Raw genomic sequence first — 25342 nt, forward strand, 5'->3', positions numbered from 1 at the left:
TTGTATGGGGAAAAAAACAACGTGGTGTGTAATTAAATATGATTCATTATTCAGCCGGTTTCATTCGACTTTATGAAGCCACATTTGTTAATTCTACAGGGTGTTGCAAATTGTTTGGCCAGTTTGGAAAACGATTCAAAACTTGGAGGTGAGGAATCAGGTCTGAGGACAGCTGACCAACAGACTTCCCCTGATAATGATCATTTTAAACAGATATTAATCGTTTGAACTTTGCATCCGTCACAAATCGCAAGCAAGAAAGAAAAAAAAAAAGAAAAAACTAGCATCAAAACGCTCTGCTCCAAAGGATTCATTATTATTATTATTATTATTATTATTATATGTGTCTCTTCTTTCTGTTCTTCTTCTGGGATTCAAAGTCCAAGCTCGCGTAGGTGACCAGACTGCCCTCTTCATCTCTCCTCTGCAAGAGATCAACAGGGTTTATTAAATAATATATCATCAATAATAACACAGCACATACCAATAGCGGAACCTCTCAGCCAATAACTTTCAATTAGGATTCCAAATCCTGTCTCACAAGAACAGGACCCCATTGATGCACGGCGCAGCCGGCGCGGATTGGCTTCATTATGAACCCTTTCAGCTATTTTCTAGATTTCCTACACGAAACGTGTTCAAATCCAGGACGGCCCTTCTAAAACCCCACCTCCCTTATCACAGGACAGCTCTAATCAGAATACGCAGTGAGGGGTCTTTTCTGACTTGGTTAAGGTCTTACATGCTCATATATGGTGTTGTATTTACCATTTGTGGGCATGTAAACCCTTCTTCCAGCGCGTAAATCACGCGTAAACCAAGTCAGAATAGACCCCTGAATTTTTGAGTATCAAAAACCTCAATTCCGTCTCAGATTGTACTGATCCCCCTGGGGAACTCGACGTCGTGCGCTGAAGGGATCGCTTAACTATAGACGCGAAACACTGAATCCCATTGACGTGCATACAATACAATACAATTAGATTTCTATAGGATCAGAAAGCACTTCACACACACAACACAGTCTACAGGTAACCAGGGACAGAGGCAGATAGATTAGTTCCTGCTTCTAGTAATTTTAACTTACGACATTTGGTGACATTGTAAGGTGGTGTTTGAATTGGCTGAGTTAGTGTGTGAGTTGTACCAGGTGAGTGGCTAAATTGATTAGCATTTGATTTTGCTATTTGATTGGTTTCCACACAGTTTAGTTGGTTCTTTTGCCAAGCAGGTGTAACATTTAATCAAGCAGCTTATTTCGGCGCCAGCACGAAGCGCCAGCAAACTGAAGAGCCTCAACAAAAGAGTCGGGAGTCTAGCTGTGGGAGTCCAGCGCTGAGACGCTGTTCGACTAGATCCAAACCTAACGGGCCTCTAGAAGAAGCTATCTACTAGTCAGGTCTGTACCCTCCACCCTACTGCTCCTACTGTGCCTTTTGTCTTGCTTGTCCTGCTATGACTGTCTCTCACATCCCTGTTCTGTCCTCCCGTCCTCGTCCTCTGCCCTCCCTCCGCTGCTGCTCCTCCAACCCCTCTAACCTTATTTCTCTGCCTCTCCCCCCCTCCCGCACACTCTCTGGTGCACTCTGGAACTGTCACTCTTCTGCTAACAAAGCTGATTTCATCTATTATTATTATTATTTATTTATTTCTTAGCAGACGCCCTTATCCAGGGCGACTTACAATTCTTACAAGATATCACATTATACGATATTTCACATTATACAGATATCACATTATTTTTACATACAATTACCCATTTATACAGTTGGGTTTTTACTGGAGCAATCGAGGTAAAGTACCTTGCTCAAGGGTACAACAGCAGTGTCCCCCACTGGGGATTGAACCCACAACCCTCCGGTCAAGAGTCCAGAGCCCTAACCACTACTCCACACTATGCCTTTGCCTCCCACCTCTTGCTCTCACTGAAACCTGGCTGTCCCCTGATAACACTCCTGCTGCCCTGTCCTCTCTCTACGTCCTGTCCCATACCCCGCGTCTCACTGGACGGGGAGGTGGGACGGGTCTTCTCTCTCCCTCGTTACTCTTTTCTGTCCCCTCCGATCTCACCTCACTCTCTGTCAATACCTTTGAATTTCATGCAGTCCAACTAACCTCTCCCTGTCAACTCCTGCTCATTGTTCTGTACCGCCCCCCTGGGCCTCTCACTCACTTTCTGGATGAACTCGACTATCTACTCTCCTCCCTCCCCTCTCTGTCTACCCCGACTGTCCTAATGGGTGACTTCAACATCCATCTCTCCAACCCCAGCCACTCTGCTGGATTCCTCCCTCTCCTTCACTCCTTTGACTTATGTCTCTCTCTATCCCCTCCTACCCACAAAGCTGGCCGTCAACTGGACCTCACCTTCTCCAGGGCCTGCTGCCCCTCCACCCTCTCTGTCACCCCCCTGGACCTCTCTGATCACTATTTCATCTCTTTTTCTCTGTCTCTCCCCCCTCTCCCTGCTCCTCCTACCCCCACTGTCACCTCTCGCCGTAACCTCCGATCTCTCTCCCCCTCTGTCCTTGCCTCCACTGCTCTCTCTCACCTCCACTCCTATCGACTCCTTTTCACAACTCCTCCCTCGACTCCCTCTGTCCTCTCACCTCCCGACCATCTCGCCCCTGCCCTCCCCATCCCTGGCTCTCCGTTCGGCAAGAATCAGACTGCGATCTGCTGAAAAGAAATGGAAGAGAACCAAACTTCCTGCTGCCCTAGACCTTTACCGCACTCTCCTCTCCTCCTTCTCCTCTACTCTCTCCTCTGCTAAATGTGCTTATTTCCAATCTGTCAAGCCTCCACTAACAACCCACGTAAACTATTCTCTACCTTCTCCTCCCTACTAAACCCTCCCCCCTCCTCCTCCCTCCTCTATCTCCCCTGATGACTTTGCCTCCTTCTTCTCTTCTAAAATCTCAGATATCCACAAACTCTTTAACACCTCTCCCTCCCCTGCACCCCCTCCTGCTCCAACCCCTACACCCACTACATCCCCTACTAACTTGCCCTCCTTCTCCACCTTCTTGCCCCTCTCAGACTCTGACCTCTCCTCCCTGCTCCAGGGTCACAAACCCACCACGTCTGCCTTGGACCCCCTCCCCACTCACCTCTTTCAAGCTGCTGCTCCTGCTCTACTCCCCTTCATCTCCTCCCTCCTCAACACCTCTCTACTTTCTGGTATCTTTCCCTCTGCCTTCAAAAAAGCCTCTATCACTCCCCTCCTCAAAAAACCTACCCTCGACCCCACCTCCCTCCAGAGCTACCGTCCTGTCTCCCTCCTACCCTTCCTCTCCAAAACCCTCGAGCGGACTGTACACCGCCAGCTCTCTGCTTTCCTGTCCAACCACTCTCTGCTTGACCCTCTCCAATCTGGCTTCCGCTCTGCCCACTCCACTGAAACCGCCCTCCTGTCTGTCACCAACTCACTTAAGTGTGCCCGAGCTGCCTCTCCTATGTCCTAATTCTCCTCGAGCTCTCTGCTGCCTTTGACACTGTTGATCATTCTATTCTACTATCATCTCTTGCTGACCTGGGGATCTCTGGCACTGCTCTGGCCTGGTTCTCCTCCTACCTCTCCAACCGCACTTACCAGGTAACCTGGTGTGGAGCAACCTCCACACCTCACCCTCTCTTAACTGGAGTCCCCCAAGGGTCAGTCTTGGGTCCTCTCCTGTTCTCACTCTACACCCGCTCCCTGGGCCCCCTCATCGCATCCTATGGTTTCTCATACCATTTCTATGCTGATGATGCTCAGATTTTCCTCTCCTTCCCCACCTCTGACTCCACCATCTCCTCCCGTATCTCAACCTGTCTGTCTGCTATTTCCTCCTGGATGCACTCGCATCACCTCAAACTCAACCCCTCTAAATCTGACCTCCTTTTCTTTTCCTCCTCCTCCCCCTCCTCTGATCTCTATCTCTGTTCCTCTGGAATCTACCACACTCTCTCCCTCTTCCTCCGCTAAGAACCTCGGAGTCACCCTGGACCCCTGCCTCTCTTATTCCCAGCACATCTCCACTCTGGCACGCACTTGCCGATTCTTCCTGAGCAACATCCGAAGAATCCGACCCTTCCTCTCCAACTATGCTACCCAGCTCCTGGTCCAGGCCCTGGTACTCTCCCGCCTAGACTACTGCAACTCCCTCCTGGCTGGCCTCCCTGCGTCCGCCACCCGTCCGCTCCAGCTCATCCAGAACTCTGCTGCCCGCCTGGTGTTCTCTCTGCCTCGCTTCGCCCACGCTACTCCACTACTCCGCTCGCTCCACTGGCTCCCGATCACCGCTCGCATCCAGTTCAAGACTCTTGTACTAGCCTACAGATGCCTTGACCAGACTGCACCCAGCTACCTCCAGACCCTCATCTCTCCCTACACCCCCACTCGACCTCTCCGCTCCGCCTGCACTAGAAGACTGGCTCTACCTCCGCTACGCTCTCCTGCCTCCAGAGCCCGCTCCTTCTCCACCTTTGCTCCGCAGTGGTGGAATGACCTTCCTACAGATTTCAGGACTGCCCAGTCCCTGACCACATTCCGGCGCCTCCTTAAAACTCACCTCTTCAAACAGCACCTGTAGAACTCCTCTGTTTGTATCCTGGGACACTATCACTCTTCATGTAAATGTGCTTTATTTTGCTCTTATCTGCCCCCTATTTTACTGCATTTAATCCTGTACTTCAGAATACTGTAATCTGCCAAGTGTTTAACCTGTAGTACTTTGTATTTAATCATATCCTGATGTAACTATCACTATTTAATCATATCCTGATGTCACTATCACTATTATCTGCTGTATTATTGAATTGTGGTTTGTCACACTTGTACTTTGCTTGAACAAAAGTTATTGTATTTCTTGCTCTTATTGTATTACTTGTATTGTAACACTTGAAATGTATTTGCTTACTATTGTAAGTCGCCCTGGATAAGGGCGTCTGCTAAGAAATAAATAATAATAATAATAACGCACGCGCACGCACGCACACACACACAACCAATTAAACCATTAAATGAAAAACGGTTTAATACAAAATGCTATAAAATTGAAATTAAAAAAGTGACACAAAAGTGGTTTTGAAAACAACCGAGATAAAAAGCGAGTTTGTAAAAACAGAACAACAGTCTAATGCATGAACTGAATATGCCAACTTTACCTTTGTATCTCCGCTGCCGGGGGTCCTTTTGTAAATTACATGCGTGGAGTCTTCAGTGGACGCTGGGAATGCAAAGTTGAGGCGTCACTGACGGAGTCTCAGAACGAGGCTGTGTGTCTATAGATGAATACACCGTGTAACATTTTATTTTTTTTTGGTTCCTGGGTAGTAAGTGTTATTTCCAAATTGCTTATGCCTCAAAAGTATAGAAAATGGCTATTATTCCCCACAAACTTTGCTTGTGTGACCAGGACAGTGATATTTTGAAATTTACCTATTTTCCATGTCTGCGGCCAATTTATCAAGACAAGAGCGAAAAAGTACTACGTGGAAGGATCTGCTAAGATGTGCGAGGCCTACAAAGCATATTTCGGCATGCCTGTCGGGGATCAAGACAAACCCTGGGCACCTCATTGCGAGCACTGCAAAAAAAACTCTGGAAGGTAAGATGGACAATTGTTGCTCGGAATGTTATGTTATAAAATTTGTTAAAATTTTTAAAATTGTAAAAGTTTTTAATTTTAAAATGTTTTACAATTTTCAATGTTATTGAAAAAATATATCATATATGAAAAATGTTGCGAGAATCTCTTACACATTAGTCATGGGTGAAATAAATGTATTTTTGTAGGATGGTACAGAGGGGAAAAGAGAGCCATGAAGTTCGCTATCCCAAGAAATTGGCGGGAACCCACCGACCACCCTTCCAAGCGGACCGAGTTCTCTGTGGGGAGGAACAACGTCAAGTGGGAGCCACTGGTGGACCCCCGGAAGGTGCTGATGCCACCACTGCACATCAAATTGGGCCTTATGAAACAATTTGTCAGAGCTCTAGATGAGGAGTCGGCAGCCTTCAAGTACCTTCAGGACTTCTTCCCTAAGCTGTCTGAGGCAAAGGTCAAAGCCGGTGTCTTCGTCGGACCACAGATAAAGAAGATCCTGGAGTGCAATGAATTCCCCAAGAAGCTCACTAGTAAGGAGAAAGCGGCTTGGAACAGCTTTGTCGCTGTGGTTTGGGGCTTCCTGGGCAATCACAAGGCCGAAAACTATGTGGAGCTGGCTGAGACTCTGGTGAAGAACTACGGCACAATAGGCTGTAAGATGTCCCTCAAAGTCCATATCCTTGATGCTCATCTTGATAAATTCAAGGAGAACATGGGAGCGTTCTCGGAGGAGCAAGGCGAGCGCTTCCACCAGGATATAATGGACTTTGAACGCCGCTACCAAGGACAGTATAACGAGAACATGATAGGAGACTATATTTGGGGGCTGATTCGTGAAAGTGATTTACAGTATAATCGTAAATCTCGAAAAACTACTCACTTCTAAATCTTTTGTAGTCATTTTTGTATTACTTTAGTATAAATTCATGTTAATTTGGATTCATATGTTGTTTTTTTCTGACTTTATGTGAACGAAAAGTTTTCTCATTGGAAATAGGTAAATTTCAAAATATCACTGTCCTGGTCACAAAAGCAAAGTTTGTGGGGAATAATAGCTATTCTCTATACTTTTGAGACTTAAGCAATTAGGAAATAACACTTACTACCCAGGAACAAAAATTGTGTTACATAGTGATACCAACAGCATCTCCCCGGGCCGCGGTAATAAGCGACAGGGAGAAGCGGCTGGTAACAGCCCCGAGGGTAACCTGCTTCTTAACGTCTTTCTTATAATACAGACACTGTGTAACCTTGCTTAAGAACTGCACAGAAATGAAACACGTGCACTCTGCAGTAATACCACCTGCTGGCTCGCGGTGTAGAATGAGAGACCCGACGCCTCCCCTTAATCACAGACCACTGGGGTCCTAATATCTATATATACACATATGTAATGTGTGTGTATGCAACAAAACTACATGAATACAGTCTATACAAAATACATTTGAACAACAACACCATTGTTAATAACAGCAGGCCCAAATATGTTTTTGTATTAATACTGATATAATATTAATAGCATAATATAAATAACAATAACAATAACAATATTTATCACCATCGTCATAGTTACAATAACAATAATAATCATCATTTTGAAAGTGTTTGTATCAGTAATGAAATCGTATCTATAGAGATATACAATGCGGTGCACTGACTCGCTGCAGAACCATCACTGGCTGTAGCGCTATAAACTCGCACCGGCGCACAGGGAGGGAGCGGCCAGGACGGTACCTGTTTTGAAGCGGCGGCGGGTCCACAGCGCGCAGCCGCAGAGAGCCGCGGAGAGAGCGAGGAGGGAGACCCCGGAGAACACGGCGTACTGAACCAGGCACCGCTCTGCAACCAGACCTGGGTTCAATTACAATTACAGCAGAATTGTTTACTGACATTTCAATTACAATTGGGTACAATTACAGTTACAATTACGCTGCAGTAATTACAATTAGAATGACAGTTACACTAAAAAGTAACACATTAACATGTTTACTCTGCTTATCCTAAATAACCCAAGCAACGATAATAATCACAGGTACAAATACACAAACATAAAACTTGTATCTCTTTCTCAAGCCTGTTCCAGCCTATTCTTTTTTTAAATAATATAAATGTTACAAAATAAGAGGCTGCGTGGTCCACTGTTTAGAGAAAGGGGCTTGATACCAGGAGGTTCAAATCCCAGCTCAGCCACTGACTCACTGTGACCCTGAGCAAGTCACTGAACCTCCTTGTGCTCCGTCTCGGATGAGACGTAAAACAAACGAGGTCCTATTGGAAGTGACTCTGCAGCAAACTAAAGACTGGGAACAGATGGAAGTTATTGATTAAGCAAATAACTTGTTCAATTAAGGGAACTCTGGTCATTGGGCCAGTTTACATGCTGGGAAAATGTCATGACTTGTTTTACTGTCATGACTTATTTAAGGCGGTAAGGTCTGGATTAAAATTTTAGTTCGTTTTGGTTTATGTTTAGTTCATGTTTGAATACAAATGTAATACATTATACTAAAATCAAATACAACATGAAGTTTCAAAGCAGGAATTGTTAAATTAAACAAACCAGAATTATCTAAAATTATCATTCCACTTTAAATAAGTCATGACAGTAGGCAGATAAGACATGACATTTCCCCAGCATGTAATCCAGGCCATTGAGGGCTGAAAAGGATAATTAATTTTTTATACCAAATGATCTCTAAAGGACTTCATTTAATAAATCACCTGCTTAATTGATCACAATAAAATTGTTCCAGGTGTTAAGAAATTGATGATTAAAGGTTACCTATAAAACCTGCTGGATAGGGGCTCTGCGTGACCGGGTTTGGGCAGCACTGTTCTAGTCTCTGTAAATCGCTTTGGGTAAAAGCGTCTGTTAAATGACTCATTAATGATAAAGAATCAAAAGGGAGAGATTACTGACCCGCCACGTGAATCCCAGCGTATGAAACATTCCCGCTGCGGATAGAAGTGTTCCAGTTCAACTGCGCTTCGCATGCGCACTCAGCCCCGCTTCTCCACGTCTCCACCGGGATTGTCAGGCGGCTCGTAGCGGCGTAGCTCTCTCCGTCTCCCTGTCCCTCTCCGCCCTCCTTCACTTTGATCCCGGAGCTCGGCGTTCCCTCCGCCGCGAAGTTACCGGAAATGAACCACCGGACCCGGACCGAGGGCGAGGAGAGGCCCCGGATTAGACACACTAATGTCAGGGTCGCCTGGGAATCGAGCGCGCTGCCAGAGACAGCCAGTGGGGCCAGGATAGAGACTGACCGATTCACAGAGGAATCATCTGAAACTTAATGAAATAATAATAATAATAATAATAATAATAATAATAATAATAATAATAATAATAATTAACTGTAATTCAATGCCATAAACTGTATTTATGGCATTGAATGTATGCATAGTTACAATGTACTTAATGTGTAAATCTCTGTGCTCGATATAACCCTATCCTTAACACTAACCCTACCCCTATCACTAACCCTATCCCTAACCCCAATCCTAATCCTAACCGTAACACTAACCCTAACCCTAACCCTAACACTAACCCTATCACTAACCCTAACACTAACACTAACACTAACACTAGCACTAACCCTAACCCTATCCCTATCCCTAACACTAACCCTATCACTAACACTAACTGTAACACTAAACCGATCCCTTTTCTGATACAATTGTGTACTTACATGTATCTTGCAAAAAGCTTTGCTTGTTAAGTTAATTCATATTAACATTGTAATTATGTGTAAGTGCGCGTGTATTTACAAAGTATCTGCTATGCAAACACAGAGTAATCAGAGACACTTCATATAAAGTGTTACCAAACGTTTCTCCAAAAGTATGAATTGATTATCGTAAATATTTAAACATTATTATTATTATTATTATTATTATTATTATTATTATTATTATGTCAGTGATGCAGTATAAACTCACCTCCAGACACGATCACAACTGACTCGTTAGAGAATCTCAGTGAGCTGATAACTTTTTCAGCGCAGTAATATCGCCCGCTATCGTTTCTCTGCGTGTTCCGGATTGTTAGCGTGACTCTATTGCTCTCTACGGTGCTGGTGATCCTGCATTGGGAGCCCGGATCTCCGCATTCACGAGGGAACGGCTCGCTCAGTCCTCCGCTTGCGTTGTCTCGGAAACAGCGAAGTCGATAGGTAGATTCGAGTTTCCAATCGAAGACACAGGGGACGGTAACGGACTATCCGACCCGAGCGAAATAATAAGCGGGATTTGCTCTGAGAAAAAGAAAAACTGCAACAAAAATAAATAAATAATAATAATAATAATAATAATAATAATAATAATAATAATAATAATAATAATAATAATAATAATAATAATAATAATACACAGACAGAGAAGGACAGCATGGGTCAATTGCAACGCACTTGTAGATTCAGTACGGAGCTGTGCACTAAGCTGCAGACTGGCTAATATACGGTACAATCTCGGGATCATCCCCAGCTGCGTACTAACTTATTATTATTATTATTATTATTATTATTTATTTCTTAGCAGACGCCCTTATCCAGGGCGACTTACAATCGTAAGCAAAAACATTTCAAGCGTTACAATACAAGTATATACCAATTGCAACGAAAACAGACGGGGAACAAAGTTGTGAACTCGCTGATTGGTTCCAGCTAATTCTATTTTAAGAGTGTTATTTTTCTAGCGCAGTGTTTCCCAGCCCCGGTCATGCGGACCCCTCTGTGTGTGTCTGCTGGTTTTCATCCGAACTGAGCTCTCCATCACTGAACCAGACCCTTCATTCAACTGATCATTTGATTAATTAGACCTTTTTATTATTGTTCTCAGCTCTTAAACAGTTGCAGAGTTCGAGTTGCTTATAAAATGTTACAGCTGACTTGAAATACGCAGCTGATTAAGAGCTGATAACAAGTCAAAAGGTCTAATTAATCGAGCAGCTACTTTGGGTTCGTTGCAATTGAGACACATTTTAATACGCAGCTGGGGGTCTATCTTGAGCGCCTTAGGTCATAGCAATTGGTATTAACTTCGGTGCTGGTTTAGTCCCGTCCTCCGTACTGACCCCGCGATTATCCCCAGTTAGGACGCTCATTTTGGCTTGTTTCGATTGACCCAGGAGTGTTATTGCAAACGTTGCGTGGAGAATAGAAATAATACTTTAAACACTGTAATGGATTAATTATTTTGCTAACTGCATATTTCAGAGATCATCCACCTGATTGCAGTAGATACAAATACATTTTAAAACAAAGCTAGATTCCTTTACGCGGTCGTTTTAAACATCAAAACATGAAGTCTTACCTAGGGCAAATATTGTACTGAATTATACCTTTTGGTTCGTTGCGATTGACCCAGAGATATTATAATAAAACAGGACTAATGTTGACGATGCATCTCCTATAGAAAGGTATTGCGCCATGCGATTTAAAGAAGAATTCTTCCAGTAATTGTAAACACTTTACATGAAGTGTCTCTGATTGCTGTGTATTTGTATACATGCTTAGCATTACTTACACATAGTTACAGTGATATTATGCACACTTACAATGCACGATATACGCAAGCACACAACTGTATCAGCAAAGCGTTAGGGTCAGTGTTAGTGATAGGGTTAGGGTTAGTGTTAGGGATAGGGTTAGGGTTAGTGTTAGGGTTAGTGTTAGGGATAGGGTTAGTGTTAGGGATAGGTTTATATCGAGCACAGAGATTTCCACATTAAGTACATGGTAACTCTGCACAAAGACATTGTAATGATGTGTAAGCGCGCATGTTTGTGAATACAGTCATAGAGACACTTCATGGAACGTGTTACCAAAAAACAATATTTAGAACCAAATCGTTATACAATGAACATATACCTTTTAATAAGGGTTTGGCAATGAATCAAAATCTATTATTATAATAATAATAATAATAATAATAATAATAATAATAATAATAATAATATATCATAAAATATTTAACAGCAAAAGTACACTATCATTGGCAACAGTAAATTGCTGTCTACATAATAATAATAATAATAATAATAATAATAATAATAATAATAATAATAATAATAATAATAATAATAATGAAAAGCGACTTGCCTTCAGAATAGAATGTTGCCACAGTTAGAATGCGGATCATTCTATTACGCACTAAGCGCTCCATTGAGACAAGGCGCTCGTTTGCAATCCGCCTCACAGGGCTCTGCAGACACGGAAAGAAGCGCGGTGCTGTGTGGATCAGACAGGCGTGGCGGTCGAGTCTAGTTCTGAGGGGGAAGGGGACCTTACTGCGCAAGAGTAGAGAGGCTGTCTGTTATTTCCTGTCTCAAAACACTCAAAACAATACTTAGATATATTTATATATAACAAAAGATTTTAAAAAAATGCATGGGTGGATTTTGCACCTTATTGATCGATTCGTCCATCTGAAACGACCACGCGTTGGTGCTGATCTTCAGTGGAAAATAATAAACCACAAGCATTGAAACCCGATTAACGGCTAGTGTGCGCGTCTATACCGTTACCACCCGCCGCTCCCCCCCCCCCCCGGGACCATGTGCCTTTATATGACAATTACAACAGCATTTAAATAATAAAACAAATATCTGACAAACAACAGAAAACTAAAGAATGAATATTTCTGAAACGGTAAAGCGACTTTACGCACAAATTTCGAAAGAGCACCGTAGACCAAATATTATAATAATAATAATAATAATAATAATAATAATAATAATAATAATAATACGTTCACTTCATCATTAATAATCTCAAGACACTGCATTTCATTGTGGAGTCTGGAAGCTTGCCTTGATGTAGAGACGCGGGTTGTTTTAGTTTTTACAACGCTTCAGCGTGCATTGCCGTGTGTCGTGGAACAGGCTTATTAAAATCCACATGAAAATATGTTGCTATTGCAGTCAATAGGGGATTGCAGCACACTGCGCCGAGTTAACACGCAGAGTTTGCTTTTCATTTTCAGTCTGAACAAAGCGTTTAAACAAAGCGTTCAGCAGCGAAAGGGGCGCGCTCATTACAGACTGCTCCGGTTCTGTTTTATTTCCAAATGCAATTAACTAATAGTCTGGGTCGTGTTTAATGGTCACTTCAGAGCTTCGGTGTTGTCGAATTTGCTTCTCGTTTTATAACAATGACACCCCTCCTGTTTTGAAGCACGCAAATCGGGCAAGCGATTCTAAAGGCTCGCTAAGTCGCTGCTGCCACTGGACACCTCGAGTCTTGTGTGGATCTTTACGCGTAAATCTGCACAAATTATATTGAACTGTATGATTTTAAAGATACCGTTAGCGTTTTCAAAATAGCTTGAATATGATACAATATGAACTATATTATATATTTACTATATTAGTATTAACTATTAACTGAATAACTCCCTTAGTAAAGAAAAAATGCTTTTATTAGCAAATTCTGCAATGCGCAATTTCTTTCGCCAAAAAAGCCTGTTCTCGTATTAAAAGACTGATCAATTCATTGATGATACTATTTGTCCCTCAAAATAAGCTCGTGTTTTGTTTTTCTATTCATATGCACTAAAAATAAACACGTTGAATTCATAAAGACGCGCAAACAAACCATCATAAGAGAAATAAAATACATGCACGCACCTTGCTCTAGTGTTTCCATGTGGGCACGCGTGTATTTTTAACTCGTGGTTCTGTTGCGGTCAGCAGGTGTATTCAGTTATTCTGTCCGCGCATGTGTATCTAGATAGAGGCTGTGGAGCGGTTTAATGCACGCTGCTTTCACAGGGCTATTCAGACTGACTCGTGGTCTCAGCAAAAACCCACAACGAGCTCTCTCAGCGCGAGGTGATTTTCCACTAGACTGCAATCGACAGAAGGGTATTTCTGCACGAAGGCGGCTCCTTTCTTTCATCAGATATGAACATGGCACGTCAGCATATGCATGCTTCATATCTCGAGCGTGCGTGCATGCAGGGTTCGAATCGGTGCGTTTTTGCATGGGGGGAGAGTTTGCGCGCTGCTTTAAGTTAATAGTTTAAACAATAGTCATTGTTTCAGGACGAGTTCTGCTAGATATGCAACTTGAGTTTCCCATTTAAAAAAAAGTAGGCTTTCAAAATCAGGGCATTCGCGTTCAGAGCAAACACAAAATACAAACCTTCCCAAAAGCGCTGGAGCGAGGGGCGGCCAAAGCGGACCCGTTCACTCCGGGTCTTTGTTCCAAACCCTGTTCTAAATCGTTTAATTAGTGAATCGAATAAATAACCGTCCATCCAGATCTCTGGAGTAGTTCATTATACTGCTCTTAATTATAAATACTTCCTGTATCTGGTAGTTGATTTTACTCTTATATGTCTCCGTATTCACGATTTTTCTCATTGCTCTTATTTGAAATCATTCTCATCTCTCACTACGTGCTCTTAATGGACTTTACTCGTATGAGTAAATATTGTTACTATGAATTAACTGCTCTTAGTCGAACTCGCTCCTAATTATAATTATTTACTGTATTTGTTATTTTGCTCTTATTTGAATTTGATCTTATTTGCTACTGATTATTTTGTACTTTATAGCTGCTGTGTAATGTGATATTCTGCAATGTGATATTTTATAATGTGATATTCTGCAATGTGATATTTTATAATGTGATATTCTGCAATGTGATATTTTATAATGTGATATTTTATAATGTGATATTCTGTAATGTGATATTTTATAATGTGATATTCTGTAATGTGATATTTTGTAATGTGATATTTTATAATGTGATATTCTGTAATGTGATATTCTGTAATGTGATATTTTATAATGTGATATTCTGCAATGTGATATTTTATAATGTGATATTCTGTAATGTGATATTTTGTAACAATTTTAAGTCGCAATGGATAAGTGCATCTGCTAAAAAAAAAAAAATAGTAAATAAATAATAATAATGTTATCTGTTAAACCTGGAGTGGAATTACGGCCCTCCAGGACGGGAATTGGACTTCCCTGCATTGGGGTCTATACAATTTCTCTTCCAATGACGACACACACACAATGTAATAATTACTATGGGAGTTGTTGCACCTTTAATGAACTGCCGCGGGGTTGCAGAAATAAATTTGAACTTCAATGGGAATCGAATCCCAGGTAGCCCCACGTGTGCAATCGCACTCATGTTAATATTCTTATTGTTCCTGTACTTGTATGAATGGGAGCGCTATCTTCAAACAACAACATCACCTTTTAATATGGATCACAGCTCATGATTCTCAACAACACACCGAAAAAGACTGCACCTGTTCAAATCCTTTTTCACAAACACGTTTATTATTACTATTTAAATGTACAATTATTCAAATACAGTGATTATTATTAGTATTACAGCAAAATATATGTTATATTTAATATCATAATAATATACAAGATGTTTACAAAGAAATTTGTGGGCGTGCAGCATGAGAGGCTTGCTTGAATTTGAGTCTGGCTGTTTAAAGTTCATTTCAATACAAATGGGTAATATTTTACATGTGTAAAACAAGTGTCTCTCATTACTGTGTATTTGGTAAATGCATGCGGACTGGCACATCATTACAATGGTATTATGCATAGTTACAAAGTGCTTAGTGTGGATGTCTTTTTGCACGATATATGCAAGTACACAGCTGTAATAGAAAAGTGTTAGGGTTAGTGTTAGTGGATAGGGTTATATCTAGCACAGAGATTTCCACTGTAAGTACATTGTAACAATGCATAATAACATTGTAATTGTGTTATGCATGTATTTATTAACTACTATGTAAATGCACAGTGAATTGGACATCTCCACGGCTGCATTTATAGATCAGCATCACAGATTGAGCGATGCGTACTCCGTCTGAGAAGAAAGAGAAAGGGTTCAGGTGTTACAGGACAGCACAGGGTTACAATTTACATATTTAAATGCATTGTATTTTACATTAGGTACAGTAATACTACTAGGATGCAGCAAGTTAGGATCACAAGTTATATCTACAATGGCATATTAGTTGCGCAATAGTGCATTGGTTATATATTACTGCACACAAGCCACGTCATAATTAGACACACAAGTTTGTGCTGCATAGTGCATGTGTTTTGTTTTTATTTATTATCTTCTATAAATGTATTGGCTATGATTTGTGAACTGGTTGAGAATCCCTGAAGAAGAGACCTTTGAGATCTTGAAAGCCTGAGATTAATAATTGTTTAGTTAGTCCAATGAAAGGTATCGCCTCTCCTTCTCTTTGTCTATCAATAAATAAATAAAACCCTGAATCAGACTGATTACCGAGTAATCCTGGACTGTTCTGTGTCGTGCGGGGCGCTGAGGACGGCAGGGCGCGTCGCTGGACTTGTGATCTATAGATTGTAAAAAAAACAAACATGTTCTTATAGTAAAACTTTATAGCTCAGTAAAAATGCAATCAAATAAATATAACTGACTTTTTATATATTGTTATTATTTAGTCATTTAGCAGACACTTATCCAAAGCGACTTAAGTTTAGGGGGTGAACTATGCATCATCAACAACTGCTGCTGCTGCTGCAGAGCAATAGGACCTCGTTTGTTTTACGTCTCATCCGAAGGACGGAGCACAAGGAGGTGAAGTGACTTGCTCAGGGTCACACACACACACACACACACACACACACACACACACACGCACGCACGCACGCACACATGCACACACACACACACACAGTGAGTCAGTGGCTGAGCTGGGATTTGAATGCAACTTCAAATTATAGTAATACTTCATAGTTCAGTAAAATGCAATAAACAGGGTCTGGTGTATATGATATGAATGATATGCGGATATTTCAAATGCAGAAATACCAGCGATCACAAAGAGAATATCCAGCAGTTACCGGTTTTAGTTTTATGAAGTCTTCTGTAAACACACGCCACAGACACCAAGACCAGAATTAGCAGGAGAACGGCGGGCAGTCCGTAAAACAACACAGGAACGCAATCTGAAACAAAACATGCGCCACAGATATTAACAATATACATTATAATGTGTTATTATTATTATTTTTATTAATATTATTATCACACTATGTTTTATACTTTTAAGTATGTGTTCTTTAACACAATATGCAAAAGCAGCATTTTTACATTGTAACTTTTTATTGTTGAGATTTCAAATAATGACCCTTCGGCTACGTAATTCACCTTGTCTGCAGAGTGACGCAGAGGCTTTTTCTGTGACGTTTTTGATGTTGTAAGCCTCGCACGTTATAGCGCCGCTGTTCCATTGTTCCGCGCTGATTGTGACGTAGCTGCGCACGCTATAGGACCCGTCGGGTTCAATCTCTCCCTCCTCCGCGCTGCCCGGCGCGGCTGCCTCGGCGCCGATAGTCCAGAGGACTCGGTGCCGCCCCGGAGACGTGTCTCTCACCAAACACAGCACCGGAACCGGCTCGGTCCAGTCCGTATCGCCTTCAAACAGGCCCGGAGAGTATAACTCCACACTCGGGACAGTCAGCGGGTCTTTGAGTAAACACATACATTGTAAGTTTAGTAACCATGAAAAACAAAGTAAAGTAGCTGACGTCAGAGATCAAATGTTATCGTTACTCTTCACACCGCTCACTTTCTGCTGTTCACTCTCATTGTAAACCCAAAGCGTGTTCTTATTATCCTCCGAGCATAATTTAAAAAGATGCATCATCATCATCATCATCATCATCATCATCATCATCATCATCATCATCATCATCATCATCATCATCATCACATATTGCTTGATTTCATTTGTCAGCTTCTGTCACTGAATGTAAAACAGGGTAGTATAGGGTCCGAGTGAAAGACCGTCAAAGACAGTCACATCATTTTGGTGCTTTTTTTTGCCAATTTTTAAACATGCGTTTTGGATTGCAACGGGTTAACCGTTTTATACCGAGGGATTCCAAATATGAAAATTCAAATTAAGGAACTTCTGATGATTCTATTTCCAACACTTTGAATGCATTCTTTAGAACCCTTCCCTTCCTTTGTCCAATATTTAGGAATGTTTCTTTATAGAACCTACAGAAACCAGGGTTCCAATTGCAAAAGCCATAAATGATTACTGCACGGTATCCTTATACACATAGGTTACCAGGGTACATTTGCGCGGCAATTTTGCAGCTGTGGTTTTCCCATGGTTATGCTCTGCATTTACCACAGTTTACCCTGCTTTGCCAGGTTTTTTTATTAATACGCTTTATCATGCTTTCTTTGTGCTTTAATACAATTTGATGGGCTTTTACTATGAGAATCATTTAGTTTACCATGATTTTTAACATGCCTTACCATACCTCAATGTGTTTTGCAATGCTTCCCCATACCTCTCTGTGTTTTATAGTGCTTCCCTATGCTTTATCATACCTCTCTGTGCTTTTCAATGCTTCCCTATGCTTCCCCATACCTCTCTGTGTTTTACAGTGCTTCCCTATGCTTTATCATACCTCTCTGTGCTTTTCAATGCTTCCCTATGCTTTACCATATCTCTCTGTGTTTTGCAATGCTTCCCTATGCTTTACCATACCTCTCTGTGCTTTACAATGCTTCCCTATGCTTTACCATGCCTCTCTGTGCTTTACAATGCTTCCATATGCTTTACCAGACCTCTCTGTGCTTTACAATGCTTCCCTATGCTTTACCAGACCTCTCTGTGCTTTACAATGCTTCCCTATGCTTTACCAGACGTCTCTGTGCTTTACAATGCTTCCCTATGCTTTACCATACCTCTCTGTGCTTTACAATGCTTCCCTATGCTTTACCAGACCTCTCTGTGCTTTACAATGCTTCCCTATGCTTTACCATACCTCTCTGTGCTTTACAATGCTTCCATATGCTTTACCACACCTCTCTGTGCTTTACAATGCTTCCCTATGCTTTACCATACCTGCCTGAGCTTTAAAACGCTTCCCTATGTTAAGCACTGCTATGTTTTAACGGTGGTACTTTTGTAAGGGAATAATGACATGCATTTTCAGACACGCTATTGCTTAATCAGCATAGAGACATCTATTCCAATGGTCTATATTTTCAGACACAATGCCTATTTAAAGCTGAGGGGACACGGTGCCGCTCTGGGGCTTGGAACTTGGTTTCAGGAGACTGTAGGTTTCAGGTCACTGCGCGGCACACCAGGCAGGGAGACTTGGGGTTTGATACAGCAAACCTCAAACCAGGTCTCCCGGTCTCCTGGAACCAGGTTTCAAGCCACATGGTCCTGAAAAAGTGGCTTCGTGTTCCCCCCGCTTCACATCAACAAGTTACGCCCTTGCCCAGCCAGCCAAACCCCATTCGCCTTACTTCAACAAACAGAACCAAAATACATTTTAAAACAGCTCGAAACCGATTCCTCCTTCCAGAACCGAGTTACTGTAAAGGTACTTACCTGATACAATGAGTTTGGTGCTGGACCCAGGTGCGAATTGAAGAGCTGCTGCTCTCGCTATACAGAAATACACGGCCGAGTCGTTTCTGTGGAGGTCCGCTATGGTTAAATTATACTGTCCGTTCTCGTTGTCGAGTGATCCAGAATACCGACCGTCTTTTAAATAGAGACTGCTCAGGGATGTGACGATCTGGATTCGTCCGTTCGGCTCCTGCCGGTACCACGTAACGGCATATAAATAAGCGTTTATTTTACTTGGATCAACTCCGCATTTCAGCGTGATATTCCCGCCCGGTTCCGCGGTGTCAACAACGGGTTCCGCCAGCCCATCTGAAAAACAATAACAAAAACAAAAAGACACATAAATAGAACAAAATCAGTGAATATGGAAGCATCGCAAAGGCGTGATTTAGAAGCGCAGACTGTCTTTTATCGGATCTGCTCGGAGCAGCAGCCCGGACTGTCGGGTCGAACCAGCTGAACCCGTTCCAGTAAAGGAGAGGGGGACGGGTTCGCCGAATCGGATTGTCTGGGGAGGGCTTGTTCGCTCTCACAAAATCACACACGAAAAGATCCATCCATAATTTATTTTAGCTGAAATCTAATTTATGTTCGGAAACTGTTTTTTTTTTATTATTATTATTATTATTTAGTTTGCCATATAGGCACGTCGTTTTTATTTGAAAAAAAGTCAAATTCAAATTAAATTCAAATAAATACATTAAAACCTACATGCATTTAATTAAAATATAGCTGGGATCGAAATGAGAAAATGTCTACCAAGTACTGCTTCAGTCATCAGGCGTTAAATATTTATACACTATATCAAATTCTGTAAGAGAAAAGGATGCCATTGCAGTTTTACATTATATCAAATTGTCAACTAAAATCAATCTCAACTTTCACTTCTTATTTACTTAAACGTAGTCATAGTTTGCTGCAAAAGACGAGCTGTTTGAAATCCCTATTATACAATGAAATGATATCTATAGATATCTATCTAAATATATCAAATCAATTTTAGAATCATCGGATACTTACAGTGAGCGACCAAAACCAAAAGGCAGCCGATAGAACAGAATGCCATCGCTCCTGGAGTCCGAAGCGCAGTGTGATTGAATACGCGCCGTGCAGCCCGCAGTAAACAGCACCACTGTGCTTTCATCATTGAAACGAAATCTGATGCGCTTACATACGTGGCGGATCTCTCAGCTCGCTCGGTGATGTTTAACCAACTGTGTGGGCGTCGGCATTGCTCAGAGCGGATCACAATACAACGGGCACGGCATTGCTCAGAGCGGATCACAAAGCAACGGGCACGGCATTGCTCAGAGCGGATCACAAAGCAACGGGCACGACATGGTCCTAAATACGAGTCTAAAAAAGTGTGCAACTTTGCAGAAGTGTTTGTGTTGCGTGAAGCCGGTATGCAGAATACATCTGCTGCTTAGAAGAATATATATATTAGCAGAAAAGCTAATTTATCTCGCCTCAGTTTCTTGCACCAACACACACAGATACACCTGTTTCTGGAAGGCCCCAGAGTTTGTTAGAGAGCATATCTAAACAAACAGCATCACGAAGACAAAGGAGCTATCAAAACAAGTCCGGGATAAAGTTCTGGAGAAGCACCAATCAGGGTTGGGTTATAAAAAAAATATCCCAAACTTTGAACATCCCCCGGAGCACCATTAAATCCATTATTAAAAAATGGAAAGAATATGGCACAACCGTGACTCTGCCTAGAGAAGGCCGTCCACCAAAACTCAGTGACCAGGTAAGGAGGGCATTAGTCAGAGAAGCAACCAAGATGCCAATGGTAACTCTAAAGGAGCTGGAGAGATCCACAGCTGAGATGGGAGAAACCATCCATGGGACAACTATAACCCAGACTGGGCTTTATGGAATAGTGGTTAGAAGAAAGCCATTGCTGAAAAAAAACATATCAAATCCCGTTTGGATTTTGCCAAAAGGCATGTGGGAGACACAGCAAACATGTGGGAAAAGGTTCTCTGGTCTGATGAGACCAAAACTGAACTTTTTGGCCTTAGCGCAAAACGCTATGTGTGGCGCAAAGCCAACACTGCTCATCACCCTGAGAACACCATCCCCACGGTGAAGCATGGTGGTGGCAGCAGCATGTTATGGAGATGCTTTTCATCGGCAGGGACTGTGAAACTGGTCAGGATTGAGGGCAAGATGGATGGAGCCAAATACAGGCAAATTCTAGATGAAAACCTGTTTCAGTCTGCAAGAGACCTGGGACTGGGGCGGAGGTTCACCTTCCAGCATGACAATGAATCTAAACACACAGCCAAAGCTACACTGGAGTGGTTTAAAAACAAGAACCTGAATGTCTTAGAATGGCCCAGTCAAAGCCCATACCTCAATCCGATTGAGAATCTGTGGCAAGACTTGAAAATTGCTGTTCACCAACGGTCCCCATCCAACTTGACACAGCTTGAGCAATTTTGCCAAGAAGAATGGGCAAAAATTGCAGGATCCAGATGTGCAAAGCTGGTAGAGTCTTACCCAAAAAGACTCACAACTGTAATTGCTGCCAAAGGTGCTTCTACCAAGTATTGACTCAGGGGGTTGAATACTTATGCAACCAACAAATGTCTTTTTTTGTTTAATTAACTTTTGAGTCACAATAAAAAATATTATACACATTTTGTAGTGTTACAACCTGGAATTTAAATGGATTTATTTGTAAGACTTATAAATTATATTGCTATTAGTATGATTGGTATATATTATTATATTAGTATATATTAGTATGATAATATATAATTTATTGTACAAATCAATTATCAAGACGTTTCGGACTACAACTCCTTCATCGGCTGAACACAGTTTTTTTTTTGTATTCAGCCGATGAAGGACTTGTAGTCCGAACCATCCTGATAATTGATTTATATATATATATATATATATATATATATATATATATATATATATATATATATATATATTAACTTTTGAGTCACAATAAAAAATTTTTTGCACCTTCAAAGTGTTAAGTATGTTGTGTAAATCAAATGGTATAAATCCCAAATAAATAAATATATATATATATATATATATATATATATATATATATATATATATATATATATATATATATATATATATAAAGAAAATGTGTACATGCATATTTTAGATTAGTTTACTGGTCTGCAGTGTTGAGAGTGGAGTTCTCTTTCCTATACTATTAGAACGCTCGCAGACGCTGGACAGTGGCACCACCTAGTGATGAAATATAGGAAGTGCCGCTCATATTGTAATAGACAATTCTTTATATATTTATTTAATATACAGGCACACAAAAAAAGAAATGCATATGTGTTTCTGAAATATCAGCTAAATAAAACAAATTTGCAAAAAACATTTAGTTATCCATTGCACAAAAACAAATGATTATAATTGTTTCTTACATACAGCACAGATAGGTACATATCTAAGATAGTATTTCTCTTAACTGTACAGACATGATCTGTAACTTTGCTTTAAAAAAACAAAAAAACAAAAAAATATTCTTATTTAAAATTGGATAATATGGTGAAGATAATACAATAAATTAATATTGAGAGAGAGAGAGAGAGAGAGAGAGAGAGAGAGAGAGAGAGAGAGAGAGAGAGAGAAAGAAACAACGAATCATACTAATAGCAACATATATTATTAAAACAATTCTGTAAAGCTTTTTTGTGGATACATTTATATAAAATGATTTCGGAATACTACAGACAGTAAACTTTATTAAAGTAATGGTTTTTTGTGGTTATTTTGGTACTTTCAAAAAAAATCTGCAGCACCATAATTTCAGTTGAATCCCAAAGTGTCAGTTACCTGGCATGTATGCATTTTGGATGTCTCCTGTTATAAATCAGCCAGTCGTGTAATAGCTTCTATCCCAATAGTGCAGAACATTGTTACACCCCCTCCCCATAACACAATTCTGAGAAACAATTCTGGTCTAATTAAATCAGTCATTGGATTCATTAGAGTACCAGGAATGGCAATAAGACTCCTATTGCACAGCAGTTTCAACCATTCCATGTTTTACTACTACCAGCTTGACTAGGTGTGTTTAGGTAACAGAAAGCTGTCTTCAATCCATTGCAGCTTTTTCTGCTGTTGTGCTCCTCGTTTGTGGAACTCTATTCTGCTTGACGTCATCAGGCAGGTTGAAGCATTGGATCCTTTTAAATCTCAATTGAAAACATACTTTTTTAATGTGCTTTTATATAATTGGTTGTAACTGGAGTTAATTAGATGTCTATATTAAGCAATTTTATGTTGTTAATTTAAAAAAAAAGTTAATTCTTAAAACATTTTTTAATTAAAAAAAACAGAAGATCTGGAAAAATATATTGTGACAATGCAGGGATGGAAATAAGACTTGCACAGCAGTTTCACCCATTCCAGGTCTTACTAGCAGCTTGATTATCCCCTGTGTGTAGAGTTAACAAGCTCAAGTGTGTCTTATTATTTAGCTCACAGTGAAACCAAGAATGGATCACACTGATAGGCAATGGGAGCCTTATTTTCATCCCTACGTCTGGAGTAAAAGAGAGTTCACTGACGAGGGCCGGCCACTAGGGGAGATAGTGAACCAGGTAAGAGTACCTCTCTCAGCCTCTAGATGTCTCTCTCTGCAGAACCACTCTCATCCTCTAGATGTCTCTCTCCTTGCAGAACCTCTCTCAGCCTCTAGATGTCTCTCTCTCTCTGCAGAACCTCTCTCAGCCTCTAAGTGTCTCTCTCGCTGCAGTACCTCTCTCAGCCTCTAGGTGTCTCATCCTCTCTCTCAGCCCCTAGATGTCTCTCCCTTTCTCTCAGCCTCTAGGTGTCTCTCTCAAATTCAAATTCAAATTCAAACTGACTTTATTAGCATGACGGGAGTGATCCAGTATTGCCAAAGCTTTTCATCACAAATGTTACATAAAATAAAATATAATGTTAATAACAGACAATATCAATCCCTCCCCCCTCCCTCCTTCTTATCAGGATGTAAACAATTTAATTCATCATAATAATATATCTGTGTTGCAGTGTTTCTGGCAGGCAGTGACAAGGCAAGGCAGCCTAATAGACAGGAGGACACTGGGTGCAAACCCAGTACATCACGCTCTTCAGAGCCAGATCTCTTTACCAAAGAGACAGGCTCTCCCTTGCAAGAGCTGTTACACATTTGGGATAGTTTCAGTGCAATACCTCATTTCCACCACAGGGGGGCAGTCTTGTACCGCTTTATATATATATATATATATATATATATATATATATATATATATATATATATATATATATATATTGCACTTCTTTTGTGCAAATAAAAATCGAATGCAAAAACAGAAATAAAATAATAAAAAAAAAACCTGTGGACAGCAGACTCTGAGCAGACTCTTTATCAAATCGCAAAAGACTTGCGTTCTTTGTTTTAGTTCTGTAGTTCTGTTCCATTTATTATACAGCTGCCATAAAACAACAGAACCACTGTGATATGAAAAAAGGTTAACCTATAAATTGCATTGATAAGACTGAATTGTTGTGCGTGCGTGCGTGCGTGCGTGCGAGTGTGTGTGCGCGTGTGTGTCTCAGTGTGTGTGCGTGTGTGTGCGCGTGTGTGTGCGTGCGTGCATATGTGTGTGTGCGTGTGTGTGTTTGTGTGCGCGTGTGTGTGCATGTGCATGTGTGTGCGCGTGTGTGTATATATAATTTATTATACAATATAATACAATATCTAAAACATGAATAGGTAGCGTGTGACTGTATGGATCGGAACAACAGGTCTGTGTTACCAAGCCGTATTGCGTTGGAGGAGCAGGGACTGCCTGATCATATGACTTGACCTGCGATCAAGTCACGTGCCACTTTTATCAGGTGTGCTGCTGCGCGAACGTGACGCAGATCAGAACCTGTAAATATCTGACAGAGCAGCACCCAGGAAGTGTGAAAGCGTTGTGTATGAGTGTTGTTCTATTAGATTTCTATGTAGCTTGTGTTTTGTAATACATATACATATATTTACTGCTTTTTCCATCCAGCTGAAGAAGGACTTGTAGTCCGAAACGTCCTGATGTAGATTTGGTTTTTGTATCAATTATTCACATTATGTACCTGTCACGGGTGACAAAGGTGTATGTGATTTATTGAATTATATTGTTGTGATTTTTAGAATGTTTTATTTATTTTTCCTTTTTTTCACAATGTGTTGTTGGAATGATTAATTTAAGCACGTTATTGATGTATTGATTTATTTTGTTTTTACGTTTTCGTAAACACGCTGTGTTACCTGTTCCTATGGCAACACCACCGGTGTCTACCGCTTGAAATCACTGTTTGGATCGCAGGTGTGGACAATAATT

At 41.0% G+C, this 25342-nt stretch overlaps 1 protein-coding gene, 1 long non-coding RNA gene and 1 gene segment (V, D, J or C); all 3 read right to left on the reverse strand.

Annotated features, from left to right (window-relative positions):
* Nucleotides 1-300: 300 nt before the first annotated feature.
* Nucleotides 301-10692, reverse strand: LOC117965160 (Ig heavy chain C region-like). The segment is given in 6 exon segments: nt 301-424; nt 5149-5210; nt 7326-7442; nt 8512-8874; nt 9531-9807; nt 10663-10692. Coding segments are annotated over 6 exon segments (936 nt in total).
* Nucleotides 10693-15010: 4318 nt separating this feature from the next.
* LOC131703299 (uncharacterized) lies at nt 15011-16565 on the reverse strand. Its single transcript, XR_009309763.1, has 3 exons — nt 16450-16565; nt 15869-15939; nt 15011-15436 (listed from the first exon to the last, which is right to left on the reverse strand). It is a non-coding gene; the product is annotated as an uncharacterized LOC131703299 (long non-coding RNA).
* A 159-nt stretch (nt 16566-16724) lies between these two features.
* Nucleotides 16725-20104, reverse strand: LOC131703131 (uncharacterized). Its single transcript, XM_059005996.1, has 3 exons — nt 20013-20104; nt 18972-19301; nt 16725-17023 (listed from the first exon to the last, which is right to left on the reverse strand). The coding sequence occupies exons 1-3, from the start codon at nt 20056-20058 to the stop codon at nt 16725-16727; spliced, it is 675 nt and encodes a 224-aa protein (XP_058861979.1). The 5' UTR covers nt 20059-20104.
* Nucleotides 20105-25342: the final 5238 nt, after the last annotated feature.

The sequence above is a fragment of the Acipenser ruthenus genome, chromosome 32 (assembly GCF_902713425.1).
Source record: "Acipenser ruthenus chromosome 32, fAciRut3.2 maternal haplotype, whole genome shotgun sequence".
Taxonomy (NCBI): domain Eukaryota; kingdom Metazoa; phylum Chordata; class Actinopteri; order Acipenseriformes; family Acipenseridae; genus Acipenser; species Acipenser ruthenus.